The sequence below is a fragment of the Macaca mulatta genome, chromosome 10 (assembly GCF_049350105.2).
Source record: "Macaca mulatta isolate MMU2019108-1 chromosome 10, T2T-MMU8v2.0, whole genome shotgun sequence".
Classification (NCBI taxonomy): domain Eukaryota; kingdom Metazoa; phylum Chordata; class Mammalia; order Primates; family Cercopithecidae; genus Macaca; species Macaca mulatta.
In genome coordinates this window covers 28046895-28072777 of record NC_133415.1, presented here as the reverse complement: position 1 = coordinate 28072777, position 25883 = coordinate 28046895, and the positions used below count along the sequence as shown (strand labels likewise).

General features: G+C 52.0%; 2 protein-coding genes across 51 annotated transcripts in view; both read right to left on the bottom strand.

Moving 5' to 3' along the window:
- Window positions 1–3622: 3622 nt before the first annotated feature.
- MIF (macrophage migration inhibitory factor) lies at window positions 3623–4335 on the bottom strand. The gene is given in 3 exon segments (NM_001032915.1): window positions 3623–3689; window positions 3785–3957; window positions 4147–4335. Coding segments are annotated over 3 exon segments (348 nt in total). The 5' UTR covers window positions 4255–4335.
- A 7799-nt stretch (window positions 4336–12134) lies between these two features.
- The window catches only part of SLC2A11 (solute carrier family 2 member 11), a 29949-nt gene continuing 16200 nt past the window's right edge, over window positions 12135–25883 (bottom strand). For 9 of the 50 annotated variants that reach the window (XM_077950360.1, XM_077950374.1, XM_077950361.1 and 6 more), the window contains 9 exons: window positions 23084–23208; window positions 21865–21994; window positions 21167–21315; window positions 16061–16248; window positions 15838–15948; window positions 14555–14656; window positions 14404–14479; window positions 14002–14129; window positions 12135–13772 (listed from right to left, as the gene is read on the bottom strand). In XM_077950360.1, coding sequence (XP_077806486.1) covers window positions 13572–13772; window positions 14002–14129; window positions 14404–14479; window positions 14555–14656; window positions 15838–15948; window positions 16061–16248; window positions 21167–21315; window positions 21865–21994; window positions 23084–23208 — 1210 coding nt within the window. In that variant the 3' untranslated portion in view covers window positions 12135–13571. Of the gene's footprint in view, window positions 13799–14001; window positions 14130–14403; window positions 14744–15837; window positions 15949–16060; window positions 16249–21166; window positions 21316–21864; window positions 21995–23083; window positions 23209–25883 lie in introns of all 50 variants that reach the window. The other 41 variants (XM_077950365.1, XM_077950354.1, XM_077950366.1 and 38 more) reach the window with 24 other exon arrangements.

Here is a 25883-nt window from a genome sequence, read left to right as displayed (position 1 = left end):
AGAGTCAGTTTCTGAAACGGACAATCTCTGTCTCTTTTACATGGGCTTCAAACACAGAAATGAAGTGGCTTGGCCTCACTCACCAGGAGGGGAAATCTGGGCAGTTGGCTGGTGGGTTGACACTGTCCCCCACATTGTCCTGGAAATTACTCAGGGAGGCCCAGGCCTGGAGAGCTAAGACTTGGCTTTCACTGCTCAGCCTGGAAAGGAACTGAGATGGCCAAAGAGGGCTTTATAGAAACATAGTGTCAGTGGCCCAAAAATCCTGGAAATATCCCAAGTTCCAGGGATCAGCTGATCTCTGTGTGTGTCTCCTGCATAGAGAGAGCTCCACCTAATTCTGTGGTCTTTGGGCTGGTGGCCCCAGGGGCCCCTCCCTCAGTACTTGTCCAGGTAACTGAAAAACCACTCTGATATGAGGGTTGGCCCTGCATTAATCTTATCTACTGCGTTAGAGGCTGTAGGGTTGTCTCACTGCCTGCCCTGCCAGTTCCTGTGAGGGGTAGAGCCAGCCCTTCAGTGTGGGGCTGGTGGGGGAGCAGTTCCCAGTGAATGCATTTCAGTTGCATCCCAGCAGGATACTGCTCCACAGACTGGCCTCATTGGCCTCCTAGCACTTCCCGGCTCCATCTGGAGACTTCTAAGTAGATACCTGACCACACTTCCACATTGTCTCTGTCCCTGCCTCCCTATCCACTGCCATCAAGGCTGGCACATCAGGAACAATAGTGCCCTCTGAGGAAGGGGTAAGGGAGAGATTTCACAATTTATCAAGACCTGAGTGCAGGCACAGGCCACCTGCTCTCTCCTCCCCTCCCATGGCGTTCCTTGGATTAATCGTGCCTCTGAGGATGTGACATGTCCCTGTCATGCCTACATGATTGAGTATGTGGGAAGGACTTCTGATGAATCCCTTCATTTCACAGATGGGGAAAACTGAGGCCCGGAGAAGGAGCAGAGTGGGGGCTTGATCCTGATCTTGCTGGAATCGAGCTCCCAGAAGGGAGTGGGGTCTGAATGGAGGCTGGCAGTGAGGGGTGGTGGGGAGGGAGTCTCTGCAACGAAGCTGTTCCAGGAGGGGATGAGGTGGGAGACGTGCAGGGTGGGAAGTCTTGGGAAAAGCCTACATTGCTGGACTCTCCAGAATGGACAAGTACCGAGGGGGCCCCTGGGGCCACAAGCTCAACGGATGACAGAACTGGGTGGAGCTACGTGCAGGAGACACACCCAGAAAGGGAAATCTCGGCTAACAGGACCTGGGCTGAAGCAAAAGGGCCTGTGGGCGTTGACCAGGTGGCCTCAGGGAGGGTATCCCGGAAGAATGGTGTGTGTGAGGCTTATAGTGAACAGATGGGGGACAGGCCTTGAACCTACAAAATGAGGTTCAAGGCCTGCCAGGCTGTCTGTCCGTTGCAAACAGTGGCCCTGAGGAAAGTGAGGGTCACCCTGTAGGCCAGGAGTCTTTCTCAGCAGATGACATGGTACCACCAGAGTGATGGAGAACAGGCAGCATGATGGCCCCACACCTGTCTGTCCTGTACCTCGAGGTTTGTGGTGTTACTTGGAAATGCATTTCCAAGGCTGACCCTGCAGGTTCTGGGGCAGTCAAACCAGGGTTTGAGGAAGAGACCCACCACCTGGCGGGCAGTGGAGCCTGTGCTTTGGAGGAAATGGAGCTGGCCATGGGATGGGGGTCGACGGGGGCAAGTATGGCTTGAAGGTAGGATGTAGCAGCTGCCCTCCCCAGCAGGCAGGCTGGTTGTTAGTCCCAGGGGACTTAGGAACACTTTCAGCAGGGCGAGTGGATAGGTCCCCGACCCATAGACATTCACTTTGTTCCTGCAGTCCAAGGAGCCATGACCTTGTAGATGCCCCCAGGGGGCCACAGAACCTCAGACACTCACCTGTTTTTGGAGGGCGACTCTCCCATCAACCCTCCTGCCCTCACACAGCAGGTGCCAGGGCCCTTGTAGGGGGCATGGCATTGAGTGTACGGCCATGCCCTGGATCCTGGGGTCAGTGTCCTCATCTGTGAAATGAGGGAGTTGAATTAGATGCTCATGGAGCCCTGCGGCCCTGCTCTCCCCATCCGTGGCACAGCTGAGAGTGAAGACTGCTGAGGTGGGGTGGGGGCCGGGGGCCAGCCAGGGCTTGGTGGGGTGTGGGGCCCGAGGCAGAAAGAGCTTGTTGTGGGGGGAACTGGGGTCCTGGGCAAAGCTCTGCCTCAGGCCTTGGGAGACTGGAGCTGGGGGCACCCAGGAGCTGAGGGGATGTGACAAAGGCCAGGGCCGAGGAGGGTGCCTGTTACACCGCAGGTACTCAGATCCAAGAAGGAAACCTCCAGCCGGAAAGCCAGGCTGAGAGGAGTGGGACCTTCTGCTACAGCTGGAGCCATGCCATGCCCCCCATGCCTCCCCCAGCCGGGAGGCAGACAAGGGGTTCCACCGCCCTCTCACTGAGTTAACGAGACTGAAGTGACACTGGGGACCTCGGCTGGCAGGAAGTAAGCTAAGGAGGGCCTTGCTTTAGAGACCTTTATGGAAGGGGTACCCCACCCCAAGATGGGTGCCACCCTTCCAGGCTCCCTGGAGCTTCTATTCTCCTTCCTCTTTCTAATCTTCACCCCACCCAGCCCCACTGCTCTTCTGGAAGGAGATCTTGCTGTCCGGTGCTGGGCGGGATGACCGAGTGAACACGGGACTGGGGAGGAGACGTGGCTGGACACTAAGAGAAGCAGAGGAGTCACACTCCACTCACCTCGACTTCCCAAAGTGCCGGGATCACAGGCGTGTGCCACCGCGCCCAAACATAACTGAAGGCTTTACAGACATGTCTGTGGCACCACAGAACACGAACGGTCTCAGTGGAAACCCCACGCCCAATTTCCTCAGGGAACTGTTGTGGCGGGGGCTTGGGTGGCTGAAGGGAGCAGAACCCAGGCGTAGGGTTCAGGGGTGGACGGAGCGATATAACCAAGAACTCCGCACCTCCCCCACCCACCCGCCTGAAAACTCTACTGAAGTCACTTAACAAAGCAGACGGCAGTGAATGGCTCTGGGTGGGATCTTTCTGTCTTCTGGCTATCCTCTGCCCATCAAGAAGGCTGGGGGAGGTGGGGCTGAGAGAAAGGTCTAGGCCTAGAAGGCCTGGGACTCTCAACTCCAACTCCTCCTCCCCCACTTCCGTAGTGGGCTCACCTCAAGCACCCCACGTGGTGGCCCTAGGTAGAACAGATTCGGGCGGGCAAAGCGCCTTAGATCCCCAGTCTGCAGCCCAGGGCAGGGTGCCAACTTCTCCTCATCCCTTCATAGGCCACAGAATGGAAAGACACTGGGGCTTCTCTGTTGGGAGCGTAGGAGGGACAGACTGGACAAAAGGGCTCCCGAACAGGCTCCGAGGGGAGCAACCCCGCCCTGACCCCCGTCCCCAACACCGTTCCTGGCCTCGCTCCCCAATGTCCCGGCTCTGCACCAATTCCTCCCGCAAGCCAAGGAACAGCGAGGCACTCCTGGTCTCTAAACCGTTTTATTTCTCCAGAAGGTTGGGGTGGGCGAGCCTAGAACACTGCGTGCGGCGGGTTCCCGGGTCCAGCCAGCGCGGACCGCGTGGGGCCCGGCGGCTCTTAGGCGAAGGTGGAGTTGTTCCAGCCCACGTTGGCCGCGTTCATGTCGTAATAGTTGATGTAGACCCTGCGCGGGGAGGAGGCTGGACTCAGCGGGCGGCTCAGTCACCGGCCTGGCCGCGCGCCGCCGCCCCTCCCCCGCGCCTCCGCGCCTCCGCGTACCTGTCCGGGCTGATGCGCAGGCGCTCGGCCAGCAGGCCGCACAGCAGCTTGCTGTAGGAGCGGTTCTGCGCGCCGCCGATCTTGCCGATGCTGTGCAGGCTGCAGAGCGCGCAAGGCTCGCTGGAGCCTCCGAAGGCCATGAGCTGGTCCGGGACCACGTGCACCGCGATGTACTGCATGAAGGGGCGCGGTCAGCCCGCCCCAGCGACCTCGCCAAGCCCCAAGCGTCCACTTCGGGCCCGAGCCACCGTCCTCCCCCCGCTCCGTCCCCCCAGCTCCGTTCGGGAGTCGCCTCCCCAGCTCCCAGCGCGGGACCCCCTCGTCCGGCCTGCACCCCCTCTTCCTGTCCCCTCCCGGCAAACCTGGGGGGGCTTGCCGGTGGCCTGCGCCAGCTGCTGGGTGAGCTCGGAGAGGAACCCGTCCGGCACGGAGGCGCGGGGCACGTTGGTATTTACGATGAACATCGGCATGATGGCAGAAGAACCCGGACACCCGCGCAGAAGCACAAACTCACGCGCCGCGGCCGCAGCTGAGCTACGTGCCTGACTTCTCGGACACTACTGCGGCCCCGCCTTTTGTGACGCCACCACCTGCGCCAGGCCCCGACCCCGCGAGGCTGCGGCTCCGCCTCCAGTGGGGACGTCACCGCCTGCCTCGGCTCCGCCCCGCAGGGCAGGACCCTGGGCGACTCTGCCCGTTCCTCCAGCAACCGCCGCTAAGCCCGGCGCACTGTTCCAAACCGTTCTCCACCTGGCCGCTAGAAATCGGCCTGTCCCGGCCTCGCTTCGGGTCTTTCTTAGTCCTTTCACTAAGTCACCGATGATAGTCGCCAGGAGGCGCTGTGCCGGCAGTGGGGATGCGGTGGTGAACCCGGAAGATGGCCCCTTGCCCTTCCAGAGATGAAGCCGAGTTGATTCCACTGCACGCACTGAGCCCCTGTACCTCCTGAGTCTTTGGGCCACGCGTCCCCAAGGGCTCCAGTCCCTGCACGCGTTAGCTTGTGTGTTTGAGATGGGGAGGGGCAGTCACTGCGGCAGGTGAGAGGGGAGCTGCCCCTGCGAATCACCATCCGGGGAACTTCCCTGAATCCCTGCTCTTTAAAGAGGATAGGATGCTGGGAGGCACCGAAGGTGGTGAGGTCGAGACCAGGTTCAGTGGTTCAAACGTGCGCAGCTCCACTTCTCTGGGCCTCTGGGCAACTTCAGCTCCTCAGGGAAGCCACACCCTAGTCAGGTCCACCGTGTATGCCCTCTCATAGAGCCCTTGCTGAATTTCTTAACTGTCTTTTCCACTAATGGTAAACTTGGGGACCATCTAGCAGGTGCCAAGCATACTAGAGACATTGACTTAATACTGCCGAATGAATGAATGAATGAATGGGTGAAAGAAGATAAGCCATGACATAGCAGGAAGAGGACAAGGCAGCAAGTGGATCACAGGCCAGGTCCTCAGATTTCCAGGGAGGTCCTGTCCTTGGTCTCTGATAGGTGCAATCCATATACCAGTCTCGGTGAAGGCCATGTGATATAGTAGGGACACCCATGCCTGTGGGACCCTCGTGGCACCAGCCAGCCTCCAGTTGGGAGGCCCCATGGCCCATTTATACAAATAGCCTATGGGTGTTGGTTCCTGCAGCTGGGCCCCAGACTCTTTCCCTCCTGCTGTCGCACCTTCTCTTACTTGTGTCCAGGGCTCCCTAAATGATGGCACTCCATGCCATGTCTCCAGCCAGGGGCACTCCCCTAAGCCCCAGGCACTGACAGCAGCCGACTGAGTGTCCACTGCTCTGTAAAGTCCAGATATATGACTTGTCCTCCTACACCTGATCACCTGCCAGTGAAATGTGCCTCCTTTCACTATCCCTTTATTCCCACTTCTCTCCATTCCCTGCACTACTGCCTAGTCTGCACTAGCTGCATTGCCTTTGGCCTGGACCACTGTGACTTCCCTATGGTGGACTGCTGCTTCTCGAGGGAGGAGTCTGTTTCCCAGCCCCAGGCAGCAGATTTAGCTATGACTCCCTGTGCCCAATGAAAGCTGAACAGAATTACATAAGTCACTCCAGGCAGAAGACTGAAGAGCCAGGGCCTGGTTGACCTGTTCCCTGTGAACCTGAATGACAAGGTGCAGCCTCGCCAGCAAGCACCTGAGCTCCCCCTGGATGTGAGCCCCTGCCAATCTCAGGTTGTTATCATAACAGAGGGTTGCCTTACCTGGCCAGTGACGGAGCAGGAGCATTGCCACCTTGAACAAACACCACCATTCTAAGTTCCCCCTTAATTAAAAGCTGCCTAAATCCAGCCCCAAAACATCAGCCTAATGGCTAATGTCAGCATAACCAGAAACATTCCAAACCTAAGATAAACCCCTCTCTCACCAGAAACATGCCAACCCCGAGACAGCCTCCCCTCCAACCAGAGACATTCCAACCCTGCAATAAACTTTCCCTCACACAGAAACATTTGGAACCTATGATAAGCACCCCCTCCAAAACCCTTAAGTATCCTTAGTTTGTAAGAGAGTGTGGCTCTGACCTAACTCGACCAGAAGCCCCTCTCAAGTTTGTTTTCTAAAATAAACCTATCCATGTTGACTGTTGAGCCACCATGTTTCTTTCCTCTTTAATTCTTACAGCCAGGACAGCCTCTGAGCCACTTGTCATCTCCTTGTACCCTCCCCAGCTGTTTCCAGTGGCAGTCAGCCTCATCTTTCTAGAAGGGTACCCAAAGAAGTGATATGATTTGCCTCTTACTAGCATGGGCATTTGGCTCAGTTTCCCCATCTGTAATTTGGGGATGACAATAGTGTTCACCTGACATAGAGGTATTATAAGCACCAAGTGGCCTAAATGCCAGTAACAGTCTCCTCTGATACTAGGGATTGTACTGTCACAAGGCCCTGTGAGCCTCCCCCAACCCTCCCTTGTTCTCTGAGTCATGGCACACTGTCCTTCAGTACCATGGCTCCTGGCTCCAGGGTTGGGGTTGGTCCTAAAATCCAGCTTGCCCACATTTTCCCTTGTCTGACTCCAACTCATCCTCCAGTTCTTGACTCAGCCTCAGGTCCTTGGGAAAGCCCCTGGAGCACCTGGCTTGGTCCATTCCCACATGTGCCCAGCACCTGTCCTGTCCTTCAAGGCTAACTCCATATTTCTGAGTTAAGACTGCATGTCTAGGCGGTAAACTCCGTGCCAGTGGGGACAGTCTCTTTTTGGGCATTGCTGTATGCCTACCTCCTGACCCCTTACCTCCATGGTAGGCAGATGACCCCCTGCCCACTAAAGAATAGCAGGAGGAGGACAAGCGCTAATCCCTGGAACCTATGAGTATGCTATGTTACCTGGCAAAAAGTACTTCACAGATGCAATTAGGATTATGGACCTAATAGGGAGATTAGCATCGAGTATCTGGGTACACCCAATCTAACCACATGAGCTCTTAAAAGCAGATAATTTTCTCTAGCCAGAGTGCCAGATTCGAAGCAAGAGAAGCACTCGATGTCCATTACTGGTTTTGAAGATGAAGGGGACCAGAGACCTCATGGTATAACCACAAGGAACTGAATTTTGCTCACAACCAGATTGAACTTGGAAGTGGATTTTTCCCTTGTCCCTTCCGATACCTTGACTTTGGCCATGCGAGTCCTGACGCAGAAGACCTAGTCACGTTACGCTGGACTACTGACCCACAGAAATTGGGAGATAATAAATGTGTGTTGTTTGAAGCTGCTAAAAGTGTGTGTTGATTTGTTATAACAGCAATAAAAATAATAAACCTGGGACCCATAGGGACACAATAATTATCTGCAAACCATGGGCAAATGCTCCAGGAGGCATTGGCAGGCATGGCTGCTGACTCCCTCTTCTTCCTCATGGCAGCATCCCAGATCTGTTAGTTAGAAGATTCACTGCCCCAGAGCCCCTGCCACCCAGGTGTGGTCACCTCATCTCCCACCCCATCCTAGCACATCCAGCTGGAGGCACCACCCACCTGTCAGTTTTCTCACCCCTAGGCCTCTGAGGAAGCATTTTCATGGTCTGATTCTAAAGACAGCAGTGTGTGTGTGTGTCCACACGCATGCTCACATGCACGTATGAGCCTATGAAGCTAGAGTAGCTGAGAAGTCACCATCTAGCCCTGGAGTGTGCACCCAGACAGGAGCCTGGGTTCCCCGGGCAGAGTCATCTCTCTCTAGGTGTTTGATTCTCTCTAATCTTCAATGATTCCCTGCTACCTGCAGAATGAACCAGAGTGGGGGCAGAACACGAGCCTCGAAGAGCACTGGCTCAAGTTCAGCTCCACTGCTAATCCACTGGGTCACTCTGGACCCCTTGGGTGGCCTAAAGGCCTCCTCAATAAAATGGAGATCAAGGAAATCAGGAAGCACACAGACTCTAGACTACACTGCCCATGAGCACTCTGAATGATCAGCACCAGCGTGCCACGGACCTCAGATACCAGGTGAGGCCCCAGACGCAGCGTGTGCAGTGATCAAGGTCTGGGGTCCATGGTCACCAGGTCTACTCCTGGCCATTCCAGTTAGCTGGGTGACCCTAGACAAGCCACCGGCTTCTACTCAGTCTCTCATATGTACAACAGGGGGGATAAAAGTACTAATTTCATGGGGTCCTTTCCAGGATTAAAGGAGCTAACACTTGGAAGACACTCAGAATGGTCCTGATACGTAGAAAGCCCTCCATAGATGTTATCCCTGAACATTGTTGTCACTGGGAGACTGTTTTACTTTTTGCAAGGTAAGGATGACTGCCATCCTCATAAGCCTGGGCACAGCCTGAGGACAAGGACTGAGGCGGAAGCCTTTGGATGTAGTGGACCCTAGGTGGATATGTGTGAACTGAAGGGAAAAATGATTCAGCTGAGGTACAGAGTGATCTGGGTCCCAACAAGAGGGAACCAGAGACTCAGAGGGTCCAAGAAAGGAGAGGATGAGAGCAAATACAAGAGAATGGACAGCGGCCCTTTGCAGGCTGTGCAAGCCCAGATCCTTGTGAGCGCCGCCTGGATCCTGGCGGCCAGGCAGTCAACTCGAGCCTGCCAGATGGGCTGGGCCCTGTCTCCTGGCCCTGGGAAGCTGGGACATGTAGGTCCTGGAGGGATTCGGGCTAGTTGAGGGGCTTGATCACATGCTCTGGGAGGTGGGGAGAGGCCACACTGGGTCTGGGGTCTGGGGAGGTGGGCTGGAGCTGGGGAGCATGGCTGTGGCTCCTCTCCAGCTACATGAGCTAGACATCGATGCTCACACCTGGAACGCAGGCTCAGCAGAGACAGGTCAGCTCCCACCCTGGACCACCCCCTAGAAACCCAGTCTGGCTCTCCCGCCCCTCTCTGCGCTGCCCTTCCTTGTCTTCAAGGTCCTGTCCTGAGATCCTGTCTCCTCTCCCTAACTGAGGGGCTCCCTGGGCAACAAGGGACTTGCAACCCCCACCCTGTGCTCCCAGAGTGGCCAGAGCCAATTCCGGCTGGGTGGGTGGTGAGTGAGAGGGCAGGGCTCCGGCTGGGGACCAGGTCACCAAGTGGGTCTGAGGTAGGCCGGGACCTGGGAGTCACCTGATGCCTGCTCTGCTTGTGGCATGTACCCCAGGATCTCAGGGGTGCTTGTCAACGGATTCTTACTCATGACTCTACATTGGAGGTCTGCAGCCAGGGCGGCCAGGGAAGCCATTTGGAGCACAAAGGTAAGCTGGGGAGCAGGTCAACAGATGCAGGATCAGGGTGGATGGACACAGAGGGTCAGAGTGACCACACACAGGGCTCCTGGGAGGGCTGCCCCTGCCAACTGAAGACTCCACAGTGACTGGACACGGGGGCTTCATTCCCATCCCGCAACGCTGCTGCCTCCGAGTGGCTCCAGCTTTTTTTTTTTTTTTTTTTTTCTTTTTTTGGTAGAAACAATGTTTTGCTCTGTGGCCCAGGCTGGAGTGCACTGGTGCAATCATAGCTCACTGTAATCTCCAACTCCTGGGTTCCAGCGATCCTCCCACCTCAGCCGGCACTACAGGCATATGCCACCAAGGCTCTAGCTTTTAAAAGGCTCCCAGCTGAGCCTATCCTTGGGAAGCCAGCTCAGAGTCACCATCTCCCTGAGACTCCTACTGATCCCCTGACCCACATATTTCTCTCTCCAGAGAACCCACTGCCACCATTTCTCTTTAACAGTCACTGTTTCCTACAAAAGCGAAATTATTTCTTATACAACAATAGTCCATTGATTTTTTAATTTAGGCACCAAAGTAAAATAATGAAGAAAAGATGGCTGTTTTTAAGCAAACGGTGCTGGTACGACCAGATAGCCATTTCAAAAAAAAAAGAAAGAAAAGAAAAAAGGGCCAGGCGCTGTGACTCATTCCTGTAATCCCAGCACTTTGGCAAACAAATGGCTTGAGTCCATGAGTTCAGGACCAGTGTGAGCAACATGGCAAAATTCTGTCTCTACAAAAACAAACAATAAAACAAAACAAAACAAAAATTAGCCAGGCATGGTGGCATGCACCTGTAGTCCCAGCTACTCAGGAGGCTGAGGTGGGAGGATTGCTTGAGTCTGGAAGGTGGAGGTTGCAGTGAGCTGAGATCATGTTACTTGCACTCCTGGGCAACACACAGTGAGACCCTGTTCCAAAAAAAAAGGAACCTCAACCCCTCACACCATACACAAAAATTAACTTGAAATTCAACATCAGCAACATAAGTGTAAAAGCTAAAACTATCCAACATTTAGAAGAAAATCTTTGCAACATTGGGATAGGCAAAGATATCTTATGGCACAAAAAGCATGAATCACAAAAACCAAAAATTGATAAATCAGACTTTACCAAAATAAAAATTTCTGCTTGGCTGGGCCAGGTGGCTCATGCCTGTAATCCCAGCACTTTGGGAGGCCGAGGCGGGCGGATCACGAGGTCAGGAGATCAAGACCATCCTGGCCAACATAGTGAAACCCCGTCTCTACTAAAAGTACAAAAAAATTAGCAGTGTGATGGCGTGTGCCTGTAGTCCCAGCTACTCAGGAGGCTGAGGCAGGAGAATTGCTTCAACCCAGGAGGCAGAGGCTGCAGTGAGCTGAGATTGCGACACTGTACTCCAGCCTGGGTGACAGAGCAAGACTGTCTCAAAAAACAAACAAATAAATAAAAATAAATAAATAAATAAATTCTGCTCTTAGAAAGGTAGCATTAAGCAAATAAAAAAGGCAAGCTACAGACTGCAAGAAAATATTTATGATACTATATATTTAACAAAGTGCTAGCTTCCAGAATGTATAAAAAATGTCCACATTTCAAAAATAATGACAACCAACCTGATTAAAAATAGCAGATAAGGGCTGGGTGCGGTGGCTCATGCTTGTAATCTCAGCACTTTGGGAAGCCAAGGTGGGTGGATCACCTGAGGTCAGGAGTTTGAAACTTGCCTGGCCAACATGGCAAAATACCATCTCTACCAAAAATACAAAAATTAGCAGGGCATGGCGGCTCACACCTGTGGTCCCCCCTACTTGGGGGGCTGAGGTGGGAGGATCGCTTGAGTCCAGGAGGCAGAGGTTGCAATGAGCTGAGATCATTCCACTGCCCTCCAGGCTGGGCAACAGAGAGAACCCTGTCTCAAAAAAAAAAAAAAGTAGACAAAAGATTTGAACAAATTATTCATAAAAGAAAACCCACGAATGGCCATGAAAAGATGTCTAACATTATTGGTCATCAGGGAAATACCACAATTAAATGACAAGATACCACTACACACTCACTAGAATGGCTAAATTGAAAAGACTGACAATACCAAGTGCTGGTGAGGATTTGGAGTATCCAGAACTCTCACACATTGTTAACGAGAATGTGAAATAGTATAATCAATCACTTTTGAAAACAATTTGTATACAGTTAAATATGCATTTATTATTAAGCCCAGCAATTCATTTACCCAAAAAGCTAGACTGACTGTTTATGTCCTCCCCAGGTAACCTCCCCATACATTGAAACCTAATCCCTCATATGATGGTACTTGGAGGTAGGGCCTTTGGGCCTCTTGGGAGGTGATTAGGTCATGAGGGCAGAGCCTGCATGAACGGGATTGGTGTCCTTATAAGAGACCCCAGAGAGTTCCCTTGCCCCTTCTGCCATGTCTAGGAGGACACAGTGAGAAGACCGCCATCAATGAATCAAGACATGGGCCCTCAGCAGACACTGAATCCACTGTCACCTTGATCTTGGACCTCCCAGCCTCCAAAACCACGAAAAATACATTTCTGTTGTTTATAAGCCACCCAGGCTATGGTTCTTTGTTATAGCAGCTGACAGACTAAGACACAAAAGTAATAAAAACACATGTTTAGACAACGATTTGTGTAGGAACATTCACAGCAGTTTTATTCATGATGGCCAAGAATTAGAAACAGCCAAAATGTCCACTAACAGGTTGATGGATAAATAAATCATGGTCTAACCACAGAGGGGAATACTACTCAGCAATACAAAGGAGTCTCTCCTAATACATGCAACAACATGCATGAATCCCAAAAACTGTATCTGAAGCCAAGCCAGACACAAATATGTACATACAGTATGGAATGACTTCAGATTCTGAAAAAAGGTAAATCTGACTAATTGAGGCAGAAAGCAGGTCAGTGGTTCCCTGGGGCTGGGACTGGGGTGGGTTATTGATAGCAAAGGGGCATGAGGGTGCCTTGGGGCAGGGTAAACGTTCCATCTGGATTGCGGTGGTGTTTCACAAGTGTATACACTTCTCAAAACTCACCAAATATAGACTTAAAATGGATATATTTGATTATGTATAAATCGTACCTCAATAAAGTTGATTAAAAACATCAATTCCTCAGAAAATTCTAATCACTCCCCTCTCAGACTAGATCAGTCCTCCTGGTACGCACATCCATACCCACTACAACCTGTATTTATTTTTTTTGAAACATGGTCTCCTTCTGTTGTCCAGGCTGGAGTGTAGTGGCTCAATTAGGATTCACTGCAGCCTTGACCTCCCAGGCTCAAGTGATCCTCCCATTTCAGCCTCCTGAGTAGCTGGGACCACAAGCATGTACCACCACACACAGCTTATTTTATTATTTTTTTATTTTTTGGTAGAAACAGGATCTTACTGTGTGGCCCAGGCTGGTCTCAAACTCCTGGTCTCAAAGCGATCCTCCTGCCTTGGCCTCCCAAAGTGCTGGGATTATAGGCATCAGCCACCTCGCCTGGCCAACCTGTATTTTTCTTTCACTGCATTTCCTGAGTCTGTAATTATTACGTTTTAAAGAGATGAAGTCTCCCTCTGTCACCCAGCCTGGCATGCAGTGGTGTGATCGTAGTTTACTGCTACCTTGAACTCTTGGACTCAAGTGATCCTGCTGCCTCAGCCTCCTGAGTAGCTAGAGCTGTTAGCACATACCACCATGCCCAGCTCATTTTTTAATTTTTTTGTAGAGACAGAGGGTCTCACTATGTTACCCAGGCTGGTTTCAAACTCTGGCCTCAACTGATCCTCCCACCTTGGCCTCCCAAAGTGCTGGGATTACAGTCATGAGCTGCCACAACCAGCCTGTAATTATGTTGTTACTGATTTTCTGTCAGTTAATTACCTTTAGCCTGGAACACCACTCTCACCACTGATTGCTAAGCACCTGGAGCCATGTCTGCACACAACGGGTGCTCAATAAACACTCCTTAAACAAAGGAATGCAGGAGGGAGTGAGGACCAGGGCCCTGGCAGGAAGCAGAGGACAGGACAGCAGCTGGCTTTGGCCCCTGGTCACCCCTTTGGGATTAGAGTTCTGTCGACTGGATAACCTCCGGGCTCCTCCACGTGGGGCCCTGGGCCCGCCTCGGGAAGTTGAGTCTGTGTAATTCTTCAGAGATCTCTTGGAGGGTCTTGCCTTTGGTCTCAGGAAGGAACAGGCCAGTGTAGATGGCCCCACAGACACAGACACCAAGGAAAGGGACATAGAGAAAGTGGGACAAGGCCTCCTGCGGATTAAAAGAGACCCCAAGACCTGGTGTGGCTCCATCAACCCCAAACGGAAGGCCCATGACAGGTTGTGAGGAGGGATTTGCCCCCCTCTTTGCTCCCCTAAGACCCCTCCCTTTCAGTCTCAGTCTCCCTGGATGGAAGCCTCCTGCTGGGGTTCTCAGCGGGAGGCTGAGATGACAGGGACACAGCCTAAGGCAGGGCCCCCAGCGGGAGGGGCGGGCCTACCATGATGAAGGGAAATCCCAGGCTGACCAAGAAGAGCATGATCCACATGAGCGCCCCGCAGACCATGCAGGCAGCGGGCCTGGCCATCTGGTCAAACAGCTCTGTGGCCAGGATCCCCGTCACCCCGGCTGGAAGGAGGGGCAGGGACAGGGGTCTGCTGGCCAGGGGTCCCTGCCTGCCTCTCCCCTACCCCAGCCCAGACATGGGAGTGGAAGCCCAGGCCCAGTCTGTATGGGGGACCCCCAGGGCTCTCCTCCTGCCATTCCCTCCCAGAAGCCCCAGCACGAGGTGGTCTCTGAGGGCCCGCAGGGGACATTGCATTCACACCACCACCATGCACCCAGCCACCCATCACTCCTTCTATGTGATGACGGATGCCCAGAGCCCCTTGGGCCCACTCACCAGGGCCAATGCCAAAGCTGAGGATGGAGGCAAAGATGCAGGCCACGGCCAGGTAGAGTGTCCAGGGGAACGAGCTCTGCCATGGACGGGGCAGGGGTGAGGTGGAAGTTAGCCTGGCCTGGACCCTCCAGCCCTCATCCACGCCAGCTACCTGCAGGCACAGGGCCACAGTGAAGATGCTCCCCCAGCAGGCCATCAGGCTGTACCCACCGATGAGCAGCACGCGCCGACCCATCCTCTCGACTGCCACACACTTCAAAGGAAGAAAGCACAGACCCATGCACCCAGCCATGGTTCCTGAGGTGTGGGGCAGGCAATGGGAAGGGGTCTCCTGAGAAAGCTGGTGGTGGAGGTGGGGGTAGTTTATTGCTTCAATGTGACTTTATTAATTTCCTAAAGGAACTTGGTCAATCAATCACCCAACTTCAGCCAGTTTCCGCATCTCAAAATGGTGCTGGAAGTGACCCGCAAACAATAGATGCTCTCTAACTCACTGCATTGATTGATTGATTGATTGAGACAGGGTCTCGCTGGTCCAGCCCAGGCTGGAGTGCAGTGGCATAATCTCGGTTTACTGCAGTCTCAACCTGCTAGGCTCAAGTGATCCTCTCACCTCAGCCTCTCCAGTAGCTAGCACTACAGGCAAAGACCACCACACCCGGCTAATTTTTGTATTTTTTGTAGAGACGGGTTTCACCGTATTGCCCAGGTTGGTCTCGAACTCCTGATCCCACCTCAGCACTATCGCCTGGGGTGGAGTGCAATGTCACCACCTCGGCTCACTGCAACCTCCACCTACCGGGTTCATGTGAGTCTTCTGCCTCAGTCTCCTGAATAGCTGGGATTACAGGTGCCCGCCACAATGTCCGGCTAATTTTTTGTATTTTTTAGTGGAGACAAGGTTTCACTATGTTGGCCAGGCTGGTCTCGAACTCCTGACCTCGTGATCCACCCGCCTCGGCCCAAAGTGCTGGGATTACAGGCGTGAGCCACTGCACTCGGCCCCTCACTGCATTTTTTTTTTTTTTTTTTTTTTTTTGAGACGGAGTCTCGCTCTGTCGCCCAGGCTGGAGTGTAGTGGCCGTGTCTCAGCTCACTGCAAGCTCCGCCTCCCGGGTTCACGCCATTCTCCTGCCTCAGCCTCCGGAGTAGCTGGGACTACAGGCGCCCGCCACCTCGCCCGGCTAGTTTTTTTTTTGTATTTTTAGTAGAGACGGGGTTTCACCATGTTAGCCAGGATGGTCTCGATCTCCTGACCTTGTGATCCGCCCGTCTCGGCCTCCCAAAGTGCTGGGATTACAGGCTTGAGCCACCGCGCCCGGCCCCCTCACTGCATTTTAACACCATAAGCTGGAGTGTAAACTGGTTTAATGCAGAGGACCTGGGGGTCCCTCCCCCAAGGGCTGGTGGAAGAAGGGCGCCCTCCAGACTCACACTAACAATCGCCATGAGCAGCTCGCAGCTCCCAGTCCCGATGGTGGCATACTGGACTTTCGCTTCTGGCACTCCTGCTTTCTGGAACACCGAGGAGGCGTAGGCGTACATCTGGGAGAGCATGGCTTTCAGGCCTGGGCTCCTTTCCACCTCCCATGGCTCCCAGCAGCCTGCAACACCAAGCCTCCAGGGCCCAGGGCGTGGGGCGGGGCAGGGGTCTCACCAAGTCATTCCCGCAGAGCTCCATGGCACTGCCCAGCACCACGAGGCTTGTCACCTGTCTCCTCAGGGCCCGATGCTGGAACAGCTCCCATGGGCGCCGGGCACGGCAGCCCTGGCAGGCAGCGCGCTCCTCCTCCAGCTCCTCCAGCTCCCTTGCCAAGTCCCCTGAGCCCCGCAGTCGCCGTAGTGCTGAGCCAGGGAAGAGGGTACTGAGCTCCCCTTCCCCAAGCCCCTCTTTGGTCCCCCCACAGGGACGTTCTCCTCCATCACACCATTCCTTTCCTTCTTGGCTCACTCTCTGTCTCTGTGTCTGTCTCTGTGTGTGTGTGTCTCTCTCTGCCTCTGTCTCTCTCAATCTCTCTGTGTCTGTTTGCCTCCCTGGTCAGATGGAGATGATCTTCCTGGCCCTGACATTTCTCAGGGCTGTTGGGGTGTTGCTACCGTGGATGAAAAAAGGCTTTAGAAAGAAACTCGGGGTTCTGCAGACATATCATGACTATTGCAGCACATTATCAAACTCAATTCTTCACCCCTCCCTGCACCCATGCTGCTTGCTGTGTGATTTTGCAGTTCCTCCCACTAAAGGGGCAAGTACCGCCTACATCCCTGCTCCTGGCTCTGGGCTTGGCCAATAGGATGAGGCTGCAGTGAGGGCGTGCCATGTTCCAGCCTGAGCCTTAAGAGGCCTTGCTCACTTATACTTGCTCTTCTGCCACCATGAGAACATTCCAGGCTAGCCAGGAGGATGACAAGAGACATGGACAGCCATTGGCCAGGCGCAGTGGCTCAAGCCTGTAATCCCAGCACTTTGGGAGGCAGAGGCGGGCCTGAGGTCAGGAGTTCGAGACCAGCCTGGCCAACATGGTGAAACCCCATCTCTCCTAAAAATACAAAAATTAGCCAGGCGTGGTGGCAGGCGCCTGTAATCCCAGCTACTTAGGAGGCTAAGGCAGGAGAATTGCTTGAACCCAGGAGGCAGAGGTTGTGGTGAGCCAAGATCATGCCATTGCACTCTAGCCTGGGGGACCAGAGTAAGACTCCGTCTCAAAAAAAAAAAAAAAAAAAAAAAAAAAAAGAGACATGGACAGCCAAAGGGGCCCAGATGAGCCACCCTCGCTGGGACTGTTCTAGATCAGCCAATGCCCAGCTGAGCTGCAGTTGCAGGAATGACCAAGATCAGCAGAGACATCAGCCAGAACCATCCTAGATCAGCCCAGCCCAGAGGACCTAGAGGCTTAGGCTAAACAATTGCTTGTTTTGTTTGTTTGCTTACCACCGAGATGTTACAATTGTCTATTAGTCAGCAATAGAAAGCTGATCAATAGGCCGGGCGCGGTGGCTCAAGCCTGTAATCCCAGCACTTTGGGAGGCCGAGACGGGCGGATCACGAGGTCAGGAGATCGAGACCATCCTGGTTAACACGGTGAAACCCCGTCTCTACTAAAAAATACAAAAAATTAGCCGGGCGCATTGGTGGGCGCCTGTAGTCCCAGCTACGCGGGAGGCTGAGGCAGGAGAATGGCGTGAACCCGGGAGGTGGAACTTGCAGTGAGCTGAGATCCGGCCACTGCACTCCAGCCCGGGCGACAGAGCGAGACTCTGTCTCAAAAAAAAAAAAAAAAAAAAAGAAAGCTGATCAATAAATTGGCACCAGGAGTGGGTGCTACCATAACAAAGACCTGTGAAATATGGTATTAATTCCAAGACCAGGAAGAGGATGGCGATGAGGTTGAAGAAATGAAATGCTATGTTATATAGTGCAGTAACTTGGAAGAAAGAAAATGGGCTCAATGAACTTATGGACTTGAGCAAAGAAAACTCCAAATGTTGAAAGCATGAACTGGTTGCTGTTAAATGAGTATTCTAAGCTCGCTGTAAGACATGAAGAATTAGCTCAGAAAATAACTGGCCAGTTTGCAAACAGAATTCAGAGGCAACAAAATTTAATTAAATATAGCATATTTCAGAAACGCTGGGTTAGTTGAAAACAACAACAAAAATGTTTTCTCACCTCTATCCTCTCCAGCTAGCAAAAGAATCCCAAATTAAGTAACAGCCTGTGAGCAAAGATCAAATCCGGAGCACTGCCAGGAAGCCATGGACTCATAGTAAAGATCAAATCAAGCGTGTGGCTTAAAGCAATGCCTCATAGACCCTCACAGCTAGAAAAGGGGGCATTTAGGAGGCTTGCGGGCGTTGCTTCAGGGTAGCCTAACATAACCTAAATAACAGCAATTAGGCCTTGGGAGAGAAGCCTGTCTCAAAAGTAATTGTGAGCGTGGTTTGTTGGCACATGAAAAAACCTCAAATACATAGAAAACTCACATTATTTTTGAGAAAGTTGTATTGGCAAAAGCTCTGCTTTTTGACCAGGACAATTTGAAATATAAAGACTTCTGTGCCCCAACTTTTCTTTTTTTTTTTTTTTTTTTTGAGATGGAGTCTTGCTCTGTCACCAGGCTGGAGTGCAGTGTGCAGTGGCACCATCTTGGCTTACTGCAACCTCCACCTCTCAGGTTCAAGCGATTCTCCTGCCTCAGCTTCCCTAGTAACTGGGACTACAGGCGCATGCCACTACGCCCAGCTAATTTTTGTATTTTTAGTAGAGATGGGGTTTCACCATGTTGGCCAGGCTGGTCTCGATCTCTTGACCTCGTGATCCGCCCACCTTGGCCTCCCTGGTATTACAGGTATGAGCCACGGCGCCCAGCCTGCCCCAACTCTCTGTAGACAGGAAGCAAGCTGATAAATTTGCTCAACCATCAAAAGCAGCACACTGTGCAATGCCCTCTTCAGAAGGAATCAAGGAAGGTGATAGAAAAGGAAAAACATCTCAGAGGGCAGACGCAAGAAGCATGGAGAGCCACACATAGTGGTGTGTGCCTAGAGTCCCAGCTACTCAGGAGGCTGAGGCAGGAGGATCGCTTGGGCCCAGGAGCTCTGGGTTGTGGTACGCTAGGCAGATCAGGTGTCTACACTAAGTTCAGCATCAATATAGTGACGTCCCAGGAGCAGGGACCACCAGGCTGCCTAAGGAGGAATGCACTGGCCCAGGCTGGAAACGGGACAGTTCAAAACTCCTGTGCTAGCTGGATACAATGGCTCATGCCTATAATCCAAGCACTTTGGGAGGCCAAGGAGGATGGATCACTTGAGCTCAGGAGTTTGAGACCTGCCCAGGCAAAAGGTGAAACTCCATCTTTACAAAAAATACAATAATAAAAAAAAAATTAGCCAAGCATGGTGGCACGGGCCAGTAGTCCTAGCTACTCAGGAGGCTGAGGTGGGAGAATTGCTTGGGCCTGGGAGGTGGCGCTTGCAGTGAGCTGAGATCACACCACTCCAGCCTGGGCCACAGAGTAAGACCCTGTTCCAAACAAAACCAAAAAACCAAAACAAAAATGAAGAAAACTTCCATGCTGATCAACAATGGGGTCATGCCTATGAATAGCCACAGTACTCCAGCCTGGACAAGCGAGAACCTGTCTCTAAAAATTAAAGAAAAAGGCCGGGCGCGGTGGCTCAAGCCTGTAATCCCAGCACTTTGGGAGGCCGAGACGGGCGGATCACGAGGTCAGGAGATCGAGACCATCCTGGCGAACACGGTGAAACCCCGTCTCTACTAAAAAAATACAAAAAACTAGCCGGGCGAGGTGGCGGGCGCCTGTAGTCCCAGCTACACAGGAGACTGAGGCAGGAGAATGGCGTAAACCCGGGAGGCGGAGCTTGCAGTGAGCTGAGATCCGGCCACTGCGCTCCAGCCCCGGCGACAGAGCGAGACTCCATCTCAAAAAAAAAAAAAAAAAAAAAAAAATTAAAGAAAAAAAAAAGAAAAAAAAAGAACCATGGCCTGGGGTGCCCTTCCTAGGGGGCAGGGGACAGAGCCGGAACCTGAACAAAGAATACTCCCTACCCCCAAGGCAGGGGACATGGCCGTATTTTCCTAGGGGCACTTCAGAATTGTTATAGATTAGTGACTGCTCCATGCCTGCCTTGCTTCCTCGTTTTTGAAATGAGAGCTTTAATTCCGGTTACCTCATCTTACTTTTCACCATTGCACGCTGAGTGTGGGAAGGGAGGAAGACTTATCTTTCTAGATCCTAGGTTTCTGGATCAGGAAAAGGCCCATATAGACTTAATGTGGTGTAAGATCTGGGACTTCAAGCCTGATGCCATGATTGGATGAGGCTCTGGGGGATCCTGGGATGGGACTGAACACATTTTGCACAGAGGAGAGACATAAGTAATAATTGTGGCCATGGTGACAGAGAAGAGTACACTAATGGGCTCTGGTCTTCACCCCTCCTTAAATGCACACCCCTTGCGATAGGAGAGGATATGCCATCAATTTTCCCATCCCTTGACTTGGGATTTGGCAGCATGACTGACTCCCTTTGGCCAATGGAATGTTAATAGCATGAGGGGACCAAAGGTTTGGAAAGCACTTATGCAACTGGATTTGCTTTCTTGTTTCTCTGCCATCATCATACTATTCCTAGGCTAACCCGTTGGTACCAAAAGTGAGAGGACAGAAAGTGCAGCAAAGCTGAATGACTCCAGTCCAGACTAGCCCAGACTGGCCAAGCCGCAGCTGAACCTCACCGCTGCCCCCGTCCCCCGCCCCATGCTGTGAGGTAGCCCAGCTGAGATCAGCAGAGCTGCGCAGCCAGCCAGGCAAGCAAATGAGTAAAAGATGCAGTAAATAATTGTTGCTTTAAACCAGAAACATGGCAGTTGTTCCTTAGGCATTCTTATTGTAGCCATAGTTGACTGATAAGATGACCATCACCCAGTTGGCATTGGGTAGGTGAGGTCTTGCACAGGTGTTTGACCGTGTGTGTGTGTGTGTGTGTGTGTTTCTCCACACCACTCTGGAGTTCTTGAATAACAGTGGCTATGTCTGATCCATTTTGCTGCCTGGCAGTTTGGACAGCCACTTGATAAGAGTTCTGACTGAAGGCAGGTATGGGCAGATCATGAAACTGAGACACAAAGAGAGGGATAGCTTTTCCTTGATAAATGAAACCTATGAAATGGGGACCCATATACTCTGAGGAGATGCACCCCTTGGTTAAGGCAGTCTGGGAGCCCAAGGACAGAGACTCACCTGCCAGGCAGGCCTCGGTGTCTCCACAGTCAATGAGGAGGTAGCGTGGGCTCTCGGGGACCAGAGGCAGGGAGGCGAGCTGCAGCACCCCGGGCACCAGGCAGCTGGCCAGCAGCAGAGGCCAGGCCTGAGGGTCACCTAGAAGCTCCCTAAGGAGGCAGAGGAGAGGCCAGGCCAGATTCCTCTTTGCCAGAGTCCTACCACCCTGCTTTCCTGCCCACCTGCACACCTCCCTGCAGAGGGTCTGCAATTGCCCCGTGCCTCTTCCTATCCAAGTCTGGGTCTGAACATCAAGATCCCTCCCACCCAGGCTGGGACCAAGAGAGGACAGGGACACTGCCCCACCTCATCCCTAGCAACTCCCCTTTCCAAGAGTCCAGGCTCTGCATTCTCCTCTTTTTTCTGGAATGACTGGAACAGGTTTCTCTTTGAAAGCCCAAATCTTTACCCTCTCCTCTGTCAAGACCTGTTCTTTGCTCCCTGACCTGGAGAGGATAGGATAAGGTGATTCACATTGCAGTATGTTGACTGATACCCATTTTGTGAATTGGCAGCAGAGATATGGATAGAGGATTCGATGCCTTCATGCAAAGCAACAATGCTTTAATCTACTAGTGGGTAGGGGAGACATTTAGGTGACGAAAGGTTTTTACTGGTATCTCCGAAATACTCAATGCATGTGGGGGAGGGGTGCTTACCTGAGTCCGACCACCTGTCCCATCACGATCCCCAGAGCGGTAAAGATGGCTGAGCTCATGGCCACAGCTCCTCGGAGCTCCTTAGGGGCGCTCTCCCCCAGGTACATGGGCTGGATATTCATGCTCACGCCTGGACGTGTGCACAGCAGAGGCACATCAGCCACCAGCTGGGACATCGGCCTGTCTTCCCTGCCCCACTCAGCACTGTCCAGCCACTCAACTGGATCCTGGCACTGAGGGCTGATCCCTCACCCCCCACACTCTGAGGGGTTCTGCTTCACCTGCTGAAGGGCCAACAGGATCCCAACTCTACTCCTCAGAACTTCTGAGAAAGGGCTTTCTCAGATCCGCTCCCATCCTGGTCCCTGGCCACAGTCCCACATGTTCGTGGGAACTTCCTAGGTCCCATCACTGGGACCTGAGTGTGAAGGGCTCTAAGGAAGCTGTGTTGGAGCCCTTAAAAGCCCAGGTGGATGTGCTCAAAATTCTGCTCTCTCACATGAAAAGCCCCACAAACCGAGGAGTACCTAACAGCCCATTCTGCTTCTGAGGGAAGATCAGAAAACTCATCCTATATCCTTTTATACTTTGGCTGCCAGGAAGCTCATGGCTTACAGTGTTACTCAAACATGGGACCTCTGTTAGTGTTAGTTTGCAGGTGTTTATTCCCCCACCCCTACACAACTTTTCCATTGTTCTGTACCTACTTTAAATATCTAGTCATATGAGTCTTTTAAGATAAACTATATTTCATCCTTTTGTGACAAAGGTAGGCATAAACAAAAAATAAATAAATGAGGCTGGGTGCGGTGGCTCACGCCTGTAATCCCAGCACTTTGGGAGGCTGAGGCAGGCGGATCACAAGGTCAGGAGATCGAGACCATCCTGGCTAACACAGTGAAACCCCGTCTCTACTAAAAATACAAAAAATTAGCCAGGCATGGTGGTGGGAGCCTGTAGTCCCAGCTACTCAGGAGGCTGAGGCAGGAGAATGGCGTGAACCCAGGAGGCAGAGCCTGCAGTGAGCCGAGATGGCGCCACTGCACTCCAGCCTGGGCGACAGAGTGAGACTCTATCTCAAAAAAATAAAATTAAATAAATAAATAAATAAATAAATAAATAAAGGGAGGAAATGAGGGAAGAAATGAAATAAAAGACATTAATGAATTTATGAATAAATAGGCATAGAGAGGTAGGACGAGAAGCCCCCACCCCATACCTGCACTGACTCCCACAAGCAGTCTTCCCAGCATGATCATCTCAAAGGAGCCTGCTTTGCGGCTGAATCCAAACAGAATCGCTGCCAACACCACAAAGATGTTATTCACCAGGAGGGACTTCTTCCTTGGGGGAAGCGAAACACACAGAAAGAGAGGCTGTGGTTCAGTCCAGAGGGACCATCCTTGGGGACCACTCTTTGCAACTCTAACAAGCCCTGAGCACACACACACACGTGTGTGTATTTGTGTTTCAAAGAGTCTAAACTGCATGAACGGAAATGACCATTATACCTAGGCTCACCTATGGTATGCCTTCAGGTGAATATTCCCACTCCCCTCCCCCGCCATGCACCCCAATTACTCTCCTTTCTGCCTACAGCAAAGCTTGAAATAACAGAATTTATGTGGTATGGCTTTCCCCCTTCAGATTAAGTATTGTTCTCCCCAAACTTTTTGAAAATGAAGGGACTGGCCAGGGGTGGTGGTTTATGCCTATAATTCTAGCACCTTGGGAGGCTGAGGTGGGAGGACTGCTTGAGCCCAGGAGTTTGGTTTTTTTTTGTTTTTTGGTTTTTTTTGAGACAAAGTCTTGCTGTGTTACCCAGGCTAGAATGTAGTGGTGCAATCTTGGCTCACTGCAACCTCCATCTCCCAGGTTCAAGCTATTCTCGTGCCTCAGCCTCCAGAGTGGCTGGGATTACCGGCGCATGCCACCACACCCAGCTAATTTTTGTATTTTTAGTAGAGATGGGGTTTTTCCCTGTTGGCCAGGCTGGTCTCAAACTCCTGACCTCAGGTGACCCACCTGCCTTGGCCTCCCAGAGTGCTGGAATTACAGGCGTGAGCCACAGCGCCCAGCCAAGACCCTGAATTTAAATCTTGACTCTGTCATTCATTCGTTCATGACCTCAAGTATGCCATTAACTACTTTGAGTCCTGGTAACCTGGCTGTCAAATGAGATGAGAGTTTCTACACTTATAGGTCTGTTGGAACACATAATTTTAAAAATATATGTAAAAATTGGGCTGGGCATGGTGGCTCATGCTTTTAATCCCAACACTTTGGGACGTCAAAGCGGGCAGATCACCTGATCCCAGGAGACCAGCCAGGGCAACGTGATGAAACCCCATCTCTACAAAAAATACAAAAAAATTAGGCTGGGCACGATGGCTCACGTGTGTCATCCCAGCACTTTGGGAGGTCAAGGCAGGCAGATCACCCGAGGTCAGGAGTTCGAGACCAGCCTGACCAACATGGAGAAACCCCATCTCTACTAAAAAAAATACAGAATTAGCCAGGCGTGGTGGCACATGCCTATAATCCCAGCTACTCAAGGCTGAGGCAGGAGAATTGCTTGAACCTGAGAGGTGGAGGTTGTGGTGAGCCGAGGTTGCGCCATTGCACTCCAGCCTGCGCAACAAGAGCGAAACTCCATTTCAAAAAAAATATATATATTAGCTGGGCATGATGGCGCACGCCTGTAATTTCAGCTACTCAAGAGGCTGAGGTGGGAGGATTGCTGGAGCCCAAGAGTACGAGGCTGCAGTGAGCCATGATCACGCCACTGCACTCCAGCCTCGGTGAGAGAGTGAGACTGTCTCAACAACAACAATGAAGGTACTAATATGTAATTTATCAGATTCAATACAACTCCAGGGAGGAAGAACAGGGACTTTAGAGTGAAGGAATGGACGCATAGATAGTCAAGTGGAGTTTCCTTATATTTTCCTCCATGTATTACAGAGTCGCTTCTCACAACTCAGAATGGCTGTATGTCTCAATGCCTTGATCAATGGGACAGACACCAATCCAAGGAGGGGCCATTGGAAATGTCACCTGTTCCATCATGATGAAGCATTAGCTTTGGCTCCTAATACTGAGCTCAGAAGTGCTGTCATACAGATCACCCAGGAGAGCTCACTGTGATGATACAGCTCACTGTACTGAGAGGGAAACCGAAGACCAGAAGTGGCCAGTGTTCTGCTCAAAGTGACCAACACATTGGTGATAAAATATGAGCCAAAGCCTGTGTGTCTTGTGTCTAGAGAATCAAAAATGACAGTAGATTATAACAAACTTGATCCAGTGGTAACTCCAACTGTAACTAATAATTATAATTACAATGATAGACATTTTCCTCACTGGAATTAATAAATCCATTAATAATAATTAAGTACTTCAATCTGGTGAGTGCACTTTGCTCCATTTAAATACACAGACATTGCCAAAAACACTTAGCATTCACCTTGCAGGAAGAGTCATACACCTCCACTGACCTGCCTTAAGTATATAGCAGCAGCCGGGTGCAGCAGCTCATGCCTATAATCCCAGCATTTTGCGAGGCTGAGGTGGGCAGATCATGAGGTCAGAAGTTTGAGACCAGCCTGGCCAACATGGTGAAACCCCATCTCTACTAAAAATACAAAAAGTAGCCAGGCTTGGTGGCATGCGCCTGTTATCCCAGCTACTCAGGAGGCTGAGGCAGGAGAATCGCTTGAACCGGGAGGCGGAGGTTGCAGTGAGCTGAGATCACACCACTGTACTCTAGCCTGGGTGACAGAACGAGACCCTGTCTCAAAAAAAATAATAAATTTAAAAAAAGGATATAGCAGCTGTCCATCTGTGGGCGACAGTCCATTCCACAGGGACCTGTGCATCCCACAGGACATGCTGCTGTCCCACTATTTTGATGAGTTCATACAGAAAGGACCTGGAGAAGAGGAAGCAGCAAGTGCACTAGATGTCTTGGTAAGGTACACTGTGACAAAGAGTAGAAGATTAAAAACGAGACAGGGGGC